Source organism: Rosa chinensis, chromosome 2, assembly GCF_002994745.2.
Source record: "Rosa chinensis cultivar Old Blush chromosome 2, RchiOBHm-V2, whole genome shotgun sequence".
NCBI classification, from domain to species: Eukaryota; Viridiplantae; Streptophyta; class Magnoliopsida; order Rosales; family Rosaceae; genus Rosa; species Rosa chinensis.
Window position 1 is genome coordinate 46,307,914 of NC_037089.1, and position 9,884 is coordinate 46,317,797.

General features: G+C 38.2%; 1 protein-coding gene across 1 annotated transcript; it reads left to right on the plus strand.

Moving 5' to 3' along the window:
* Positions 1-5,037: 5,037 nt before the first annotated feature.
* Positions 5,038-8,456, plus strand: LOC112188074 (probable serine/threonine-protein kinase PBL7). The gene is made up of 6 exons (XM_024327095.2): positions 5,038-5,327; positions 5,619-5,857; positions 6,149-6,287; positions 7,169-7,427; positions 7,581-7,713; positions 7,939-8,456. The coding sequence occupies exons 1-6, from the start codon at positions 5,159-5,161 to the stop codon at positions 8,197-8,199; spliced, it is 1,200 nt and encodes a 399-aa protein (XP_024182863.1). The 5' UTR covers positions 5,038-5,158; the 3' UTR covers positions 8,200-8,456.
* The last annotated feature ends 1,428 nt before the right edge of the window (positions 8,457-9,884 follow it).

Consider the following 9,884-nt stretch of genomic DNA (forward strand, 5'->3'; position numbering starts at 1 on the left):
GATATTACATCTAATGACTGTGGAAGGAATCACATCTTAGAGAAACTTATGAGTCAATTTAGTGGACTGTACCTCACTACGATTTGGATCATTGAATCCTATACTGTCACCAACAATGAAATGTGGGACACTGACTCAGACAGGTTTTTGCATGACCGCCTATGGCACCGAGGTCGTGACATGATGATCCGTATTTTTCAAGAACTCACACGAACATCCCTTCTTTCGAGTGAAAAATGGGAGAAAAATCCGCCACACTAAAAGGTGTCGATTCTAGGATTGCTCAAATGCAGTCATTGCTTTCTGAAGTACCAGAAGCACCACCTCCCTCCCATTATGCCTCATTGACTATTTCAAAGGCACATCACTTGTTTTGCAAAGCCTGCTCTTTAGCAAAAACAGGATCGAGACCTTCCTATGCTAAATATACAAAACAAAACATTCCACTCTTACAAAGGATACAAAGAGATGTCTGTGGACCTATCCATCCAGAATGCGGACCATTCAAGTACTTTATGGTTCTGGTGGATGCTTCGAAATCTGGTCACATGTCGTTTTATTGTCCACAAGAAATGCTGCAATACTCCTAGAACATATTATACGTTTAAGGGCTCACACCCCGATCACCCTATCAAGTCTATAAGGCTTGATAATGCTGGAGAGTTTACATTAAAAGCATTTGATAATTATTGCATATCTATTTGGATCGAAGTAGAGCATCCTGTATCCCATGTGCATACACAAAATGGTCTCGCAGAAGCCACCATCAAAAGGCTACAGATGGTGGCTAGGGCATTAGTTATGCGCACCAACCTGCCTATATCTGCATGAGGTTATGCAATATTACACGCAGCTTCACTTATTAATTTTAGACTCACAGCTAGCCAACCATTATCTGCGTACCAGTTGGTAACTGGATATGAGCCTGACATTTAACACTTACGCATATCTGGTTGAGCAGTATATGTGCCTATTGCGCCCCCACTGCGCACCAAAATGGGTTCTCAAAGACGATCAAGTATTTATGTTGGATACGAATCCCCAACAATTATACGTTATTTGGAAACCTTGACAGGCGATCTCTTTTCTGCTAAATTAGCGGACTGTGATGAGACAGTCTTCCCGTCGTTAGGGGAGATAGGAAAAATGATTTTCCAAGGGAACGACAGGAATTGGCGTGGTTTGTTCCCACTCTGTCTCATTTTGATCCCCGCACTTCACAAAGTGAAAGTGAAGTGAAAAGAATAATCGATCTTCAGAACGTAGCAGATTTGATGCCTGATACGTTTACTGATATCGCAAAAGTGACGAGATCACATATACCAGCTGCAAATGTGCTTGCAAGGTTAGAAGTCCCTAACAAGGGGCACGGTGCCGCAGATAGAGGCACTGCAACCGCACTTAGTGGAGGTGTGGTTGAGGCCGTGGTCCCAAAGGAAGAGGGGGAGGCCACTTGGTTCGATTGACACTCACCCAAGGAAGAAGAGGGTGAGTATGGCACAAACCAATCATCAATGTATAGAATTCCTCTCATGAGATTGTCTCTGATTATAGTTATGTCCATGAATCATTACTGAAGGACGCTCCGATGTTTGAAATGATTCCAGAGAATAAAGAAATCTCAAAGGATTACGAGAGTACGTATGAGTTGATAGAAAGATCTTCCATACACATTGATGATATATACTGTTACTCAAGGAATCATAGAGCACGAAGATATAGAACCATGCTCTGTTGAAAAACGTCAACAAAGAGCAGATTGGCCTAAATGGAAAGAATCAATCCAGGTAGAATTAGATTCTCTGACAAAGAGACAGCTATTTGGTCAGGTAGTGCTAACCCCACCAAGTGTAAAGCCTGTAGGACATAAACGAGTTTTTGTCAGAAAGCGTAATGAGAAGAATGAAGTCCTGAGATACAAGGCTCGCCTTGTGGCGCAAGGTTTCTCACAACGCCTTGGAATTGACTACTAGGAGACATACTCTCCCGTAATAGACTTTATAACGTTCCGCTACTTAGTTAGCTTAGTAATTTCCGAAGGACTGGAAATGCAGCTCATGGAAGTGGTTACTGCATATCTCTATGGGGATCTAGATTCAGAGATATATAAGAAAGTGCCTGATGGACTTACATTACCCAAGCCAAGTGACTCTAAACCACGGAGTGCGTTTGCAACTAGGTTGAAACGCTCACTTTACGGATTAAAACAATCCAGGCGGATGTGGTATACCCGTCTAAATGACTACTTGATTGGGAAGGGATATAAGAACGATGAATTATGCCCCTGCGTATTCATAAAGAAAACAAGTTCCAGATTTGCAATTGTAGTAGTATATGTCAATGATATGAACGTAACTGGTACTCTTAATGAAATAAGAGAAACCGCGAGCTACTTGAATTCCGAATTTGAGATGAAGGATCTTGGGAAAACTCGATTCTATCTAGGCCTTGAACTAGAACACCGAGTTTGTGAAATATTAATCCACCAGTCTGCATATGTCCAAAAGTCAGGCGATATAACATGGACAAAGCACATCCTGCTAACACTCCCATGATCGGTCGAAGTTTGGATGCAAGGAAAGATCCATTTCGTCCAAAGGAAGATGACGAACAAGTGTTGGGAGCTGAAATTCCCTATCTAAGTGCAATAGGCGCATTATTGTACTTAGCCCAATTTACTCGACCAGACATTGCATTCTCAGTGAACTTGTTAGCTAGATTTAGCTCAGCGCCAACGCAGCGTCACTGGAATGGTATCAAGAACATCTTCGATACCTAAAAGGAACTATTGACTTGGGACTGTTCTTTCCCTACAGAGAGACAAGAGGGACCGCAGATGGAACTGCAATCCCTAAAGGAAATGTTGATGGCGAAAGCGCCACTCAATACAATGAAACACCAAATGACGTTTTGGTTGGTTTTGCTGATACTGGGTACCTCTCTGACCCACATAAAGGTCGTTTCCAAAATGGTTATGTATTCACCATTGGGAATATGACGATATCTTGGAGATCAACCAAGCAAACCCTTGTGGCTACCTCCTCGAACCACTCAGAGATCATTGCTCTACATGAGGCGGTTCGTGAGTTTGTATGGTGAAGAGCTATCGTTACACATATTCAAGGGACTAGTGGTTTGAGTTCTACCACTGAAAAGCCTACTTGCATTTATGAAAATAATGCAGCTTGCATCGAACAAATGAAGCTAGGATATATCAAGGGTGATAATACAAAACACATATCGCCAAAGTTTTCCTACAATCAGCAACAACAGGGTCTCCTCAAGATTCAAATGAATCAAGTAAGGTCTGAGGAGAATGTGGCAGATTTGTTCACCAAATCACTGCCTCAGGACACATTTGAGAAACATGTGAAAAGCATAGGAATACGAAGACTTTCCAAGCTCCCTAGATTAATGTAAGTATCAGGGGGAGGTGTAGACGTCAGGGGGAGTCTAACACACACATGTCATACTCAAATGTAAAAGGTGCGTTGTGCTCTTTTCCTTCGACCAAGTTTTATTTTTGTCCCACAGGGTTTTTACTGTTACTTGGCAAGGTTTTTAGTGAAGCAACAACTCATGCACCATTTCGTCTTTGACTTGGCACAAGGGGGAGTGTTAAAGGAAAAACATATTATGTGCCTTCGTCAAAGAAACAGACGAAGAGGGAATCAAGCAATTACAAATCACAGCTCAATCAGCATTTAGTATCATCAATGTAATTGATATTTCCGTTGTAATCCTATCCCTATATAAAGGGGTTATGAATGAAATGAGTAGACCATTCCAATCCATTTTTACTTTTACAATTACGATATTGTTATCTATAAACTTTTCAGTCTTTATGATTCACACCCATTTGTATTAAGTTATTCTCTTACCTTAATTGGCGTACAGAAACTTTGCATTGAAATTAGTGTTTGTAGTTTAACAATTAATTTCAGTTTCATCGTTGTTTTATTTGGGGAAAAATTCTATAATGTGTTAACGTATGACATGCATATACAATTGTCTTAAAAGTGGTAAAATGAGTCCTTAAAATAGTAATATTAGTCCTCAAAGTAGTAACACAAGTCCTTAAAGTGGTAAATTTTCTTAGTTTACCATATGAGTCATGAAAATAATAATATTAGTCCTCAAAGTGATAACGTGAGTCTTTAGAGAGGTAAAAATAGTTGATGTATGAGAAATGTTTTGGGTTCTACAAATTTTATGCAAAAGAACCTTGACACCATTTTGCTACTGCTGTTCCTTTCTCTATTGATCAGTGTTATCTAAGTCTAAAACATTCTATTATTCTAATAATACCTTTAGTCCAGTTCCATATGTTTTCCATAATACCTTTTGAGCTCATAAAACTTTAAACTATATTCATGCTTATATGTGAACCTCACATTCAATTCAGCTATTTACATATGCATTTGAACGTTCAATCCACTTTCATATTTATCATTATTTCTAACATCTAGCAACAACCCCTCAAATGAGCTGCCAAACGAGTTGTTTCCTGCCACCAAGGATGCAACTAACATGATATATACGTCTGAGGGGAAGTAGTTGGTTAGGATCTTCTAACTTGAAAATTGTAAATACACATTTGGTCAAGATACCAGATTTTGGAATGTATACAAGAACTCTTTAGCTATATAATGTATCAACATTTGAAACCGTTGTCTTATAATACATAAATAAGATATATGTTATATCGTGTGGGCGTCATTGCTAGTAGATTACCAAATATTCCAATTTCAAGAAAGAACCTGAAAGACATTTAATTTTGCAATTGAATTTTCTGTAGCATACCAATTGCAACAGTGAGCCAAGAAGTGTTAACAATGTTCTTAAAGTTAGAATGAGGCATTCAAGTTTAAAGAATTTCTGGCATTTTCTTTTTCAATATAGGACTGCTTCTGTCACCTATTTTATTCAAAGAAGAAAAAACTTTCTTGATTTTACCCTTACACTTTCTTGATTTTACTGTAATAGTAAATTCCAAAGTGCATATAGTTACTGTTCTCCGCGCCACAAATCAAGACAGATATAGAAACTCTCCTCTCTCTCTCAACTTCCAAAGCTCCAAATATGATGCTGTCCCCTCCCGTCCCCCACTGACTTGTGCTAGGGTTTGGGTTTTCTCTGCAACTCTAATTAGCAAAAGATGGAAGCAGAGGATGAGTACAGAAGGAAGGCCCGCGTGGCATTGGTGGTCATTGTGGTCCTCGCTTCCCTCGCCGTCGCTTCATTACTCGTCGCCTTTAGCTACTACTGCTACATCCGCAACAAGGTAGCCAAGCACCTCAACAACAACAAGAGCAACAACAACAACGGTGAGTAGCATTGATTCTCTTTTGTGGGTAGGACACTAGGACTTATCATTATTATTATTATGCTCTTAAAAGTAGTCACTCAATTATTTAGATTTTGGGGTAAAATCAGTTTACTTTTTGTTGCTTGATGTGGGAATCCAAGGACACAATGGCATAAATTTTGGGTCTTTTTTTTTTTTTTTTTTGGATTATTATGTTGATGTGCTTTTTCTTTTGTTGCATGTGATTGGAGTAATGGGCTGTTTTGGACTGGATTTGTTGAATTTTGTTTCCCTGTGTTGCTGTTTGAAGGGGCTGACTTGGAGGGCAAAGGTGGTTTTCCAAATCCGAAAACAGCTGCGACTGACGGAGTTCAGGTCTTCACGTTTAAGCAACTACATTCGGCGACTGGGGGTTTCAGCAAATCGAATGTGGTTGGGAAAGGCGGATTCGGGTTGGTGTACCGTGGGGTGCTGCATAATGGGAGGAAAGTTGCAATTAAGTTTATGGACCAAGCAGGAAAGCAGGGAGAAGAAGAGTTTGAAATGGAGGTTTGCTCTTAGTGTAGATTTAGTTTACTTTGGTTGTATTGGGTTTTCTAGGAAAGAAAATGGTTGATGTCCAAAGTTCTGTCTCTGTCTCTTGGAAAAATGAGAAGTTGACTCAAATTGGACAATTAGCTTTGCAGGAGTTGGCTTAGCTCATTTTTCTCATATCAAACACGGAATGGTGTTATTTCTTTCTGTTTCCCTGTTTTGTCATTTTTATGACTATTGGAGGATTAGATTAAGTTTGTGGGTTATGTTAAATTGGTCTGTGATGGTTTGTTTAACTAAATGCAGGTGGAGTTGCTAAGTCGGTTGCGTTCTCCATATTTGCTTTCGTTGCTTGGGTATTGTTCAGATAACAGTCGTAAGCTGTTGGTGTATGAGTTTATGGCAAATGGTGGATTGCAGGAACATTTGTATCCTGTCAGTGGTGGTAAGTTTTACATTTTTCTAATAGATTGTTATCTTATATGATGTGCTGATTGGACAGTTTTCTCTTCATGATTACTAGGGATCATGCATAAAGAGAATGTTATGAAAACCCTTATACTTTGCAATTGATGTCATATAGTACCCTTATATCTGTATATGTGAGTTAAAGCCTGTGCTTGATCTTTCTGCTTGCATGTTTTACCTTCTCTAACCCTCATCCCCATCTTTTTTCCTGTAATAATGAAAACTTGAAGACCTTACTGTTTTTGTTAATCTATTACAGCTGGTGTCAATCCTGTATTTAGTTGTTCTTTTCTTGGTCTCTGTATTTCTGATTTAGCATCACCTAAAATTTTCAGAGATTCAGAAAAAAATTTAGAAGAGAATATGGAAAGAACTAATAGATATAAATCGAAAGAGAAAGAAGAAATTGATATAACAGGGATATCAGACAGGCAGACAACATAAGAGGTACAGGAGAAGAGAATTACAGGTAGAAAAGAGGGAGTCAGCAAGAAGTAACAGAAGAAAGAAGAATCAGGGTTTGGAAGAGATAGATATAATTACACTGAGGCTTTGTCTGCTAATAACAAGCTACAATTGTTTATCTAACAGAGACCACTACTAAGTTCTAGACATATCCTAAAAATAAGTCTAGATAGCTCCTAATAACGTGAGTTAATTATAGCTTCACTGGTAATAAAATACTTGATATGAAAAATACTTAATAAAAAACTAACTCACCATATCCCTAAATAGCCTTATAAAATACTTTATATGAAAAACATGAATAGTAATAAGCATAAAGGGATTGAATCTACTTTGATCAAATTCTTTACTACATTTGCTGTTGGGGTAACCACTTGCATTTAACTTCTGCAGGTCCTAATGCCCTCTCCACAAACTTAGACTGGGAAACCCGGTTGAGAATAGCTCTTGAAGCTGCGAAAGGTTTGGAGTATCTCCATGAACAAGTTAGTCCTCCAGTGATACATAGAGATTTTAAGAGCAGCAACATTCTCTTGGACAAAACATTCCATGCCAAAGTTTCTGATTTCGGATTGGCCAAACTTGGATCTGACAAAGCTGGAGGTTACGTTTCCACCAGAGTGTTGGGCACACAGGGATATGTTGCCCCTGAGTAAGAACTTCTAAACTTTTAGCTTCAATTATATGCATATAGTTATATTTTATCCCGTTGAGGATAGTTTCTAGTTCACATTCTCATTTTAAATAGTAACTGTTAAATAGAAGTTTTGTTACTTCTGTTGCTAACATGTGATTTGTTATCCAGGTATGCATTAACAGGGCATCTGACAACTAAATCAGATGTGTACAGTTATGGGGTTGTGCTGTTGGAATTGCTAACAGGCAGAGTTCCAGTTGATATGAAGAGACCCCCTGGAGAAGGTGTTCTCGTTTCTTGGGTGGGTGTTCTAGTTCTGTTGCTGCAATATAATGCTCCTTTCGCAGAATAATGAGTACATTTTAGCCTCTTCATTTTTGGATTATCAGCAACCTCTTTCTTCACATTACTTACTTTAACTTTTTCTATTTTATGAACGTTTTTTTTTTTTTTTAGCAAATCCTATTTCCATTTTACGTATTTAGACTTCTCCATTTCTCTTAATTAATCTGTACTGTTACTGTAGGCTTTGCCGCATCTGACAGATAGGGAGCAGGTTGTACAGATCATGGATCCTGCATTGGAGGGTCAATACTCGATGAAGGAGGTCATTCAGGTGGCAGCAATTGCTGCTATGTGTGTGCAACCAGAGGCAGATTATAGGCCACTGATGGCAGATGTTGTACAGTCACTGGTTCCACTCGTGAAGATTCACAGATCAACCTCGAAGGTAGGCAGATGTTCTAGTTTGCATGCAACAAAGTCACCTGCACAGAATTCGGGTTAAGCAAGACAATAAAACTCATTGAAGACAAGCTGAAGAGCAGAAATTTTGTTCACAAGCTTCCTTGGGTATCATAGAGTTTAGTGTAAGTTGTGAGTTCATTTGCAGTCCATTAGGGTGTTGTAGACTCTGTTCATTAGATTAGAGAGGAACCTAAATCAATATGTAATGTGATCTGAATTATGTAGTAATTGGAAACAAGTCATCAAATTAATAGGTTTCGTGATGAACTAGTTATGGTTGATAATTCAATATGCCAATGCTTGCCTAATCAGGAAAGTAAATACTATCAAATTATTGACTCTGCAGCTTAATTAGTAATGGTCTGCCTAAATGTGTTTCTCATCTCTATACCTCCTGCATCTTCCCTATTCTGCTCGTGGAAATTTGTGTTTTCATTTTGTATCAGTTTGATCTTAGAAATGAATTACTTCTTGTTTAATGCATAATGTATACAGTATCAGGAATTATTCGTTTGGTCCATGAAGGCGTAAAATTAATGAACTATAAAGTTCTATGTGCTATGAAGATCTCTTGCAACTTTCGTCAGAAAAAGTTCTGTATGTTTGATTATATAAGATAGCACACCTCTTGTTTCCCTTGAAATTAACCAGAGGAAGCTCAATTTCTTTTAGGAAGGAACCACAGCCAATTCCATTAAATTGAGAGCTCCAGCTGATTTTCAGGACGCCAGCATTTTCATTTTTCAATACTTGAAAAAAAAATAATAATAATAAAGAAACAAAAAAAAAAGATCCAAACTTCCAAAGGAAACCTCCAGCACATGGCTTGCCTCTTAGCTATAAACAGACACAAAACAAAGAGTCTATTCACTTTGCTTCATTTCCCTGGAGTGATGCAACTTATTGCTGCTTAAGTGCTCAATCAACATTTATAAATAGATTACATTGCCATATTAGGATTACCTTAATTATCTGTTAGACCTTAATTTCATAGACATGCATTACTCTAAATATTCAATTTAACTTGCTTTTGAGTCTATTTTAGCTTTCACTAAATCATTTTCTTATTTATCTAGAAATATTGCAAGAGTGAAGAAAGCATCGATTTTGGGCTTTGAAGTGGAGAATTGGAGCTAGGAAGAATGATGGTCAAATGTGGAGCAAAATGTTAAATTCTAAATTCCGGCGACCCACCACTCATGGTGATGCCATGTATTTTCCGGCCATATTCATGGAGGAGCAAGGAAGATAAGTACCATAACATCTATTCCATTACATCCATTCACCATCATTCTATCTTAACCAAATTCCAAACATTTTGGTTCCAATTTAACCAAACACTCCTTATTACCCAAAAGTCCACCATCATCATCACTTCAATATCTATAATGTTTTCGGCTTAATCAGTATCTCTCACTCATCATTTCCTACTTTAACATACACCATCACTCCCATACTCTTTTCCCTTATTTTTGGTATTTATTACAACCCTCATACTTCACCTCTTTGCTTAATTCAAAAACCTAGCTGCTATCTTGACTTCTCAACACCATTTTCACATCCCTCTCCATCTATTTAAGCACAAATTCTTCACAAGAAAGAGACATCACCCATACCACCCCATTACATCTTCTTTCTCTCTTCATCTCCTCCACAAAACCTCCATATCTATCTCCCAAAATTCAAATCCATAAAACGCATACTCTCCTTACTACTCCATCTCCT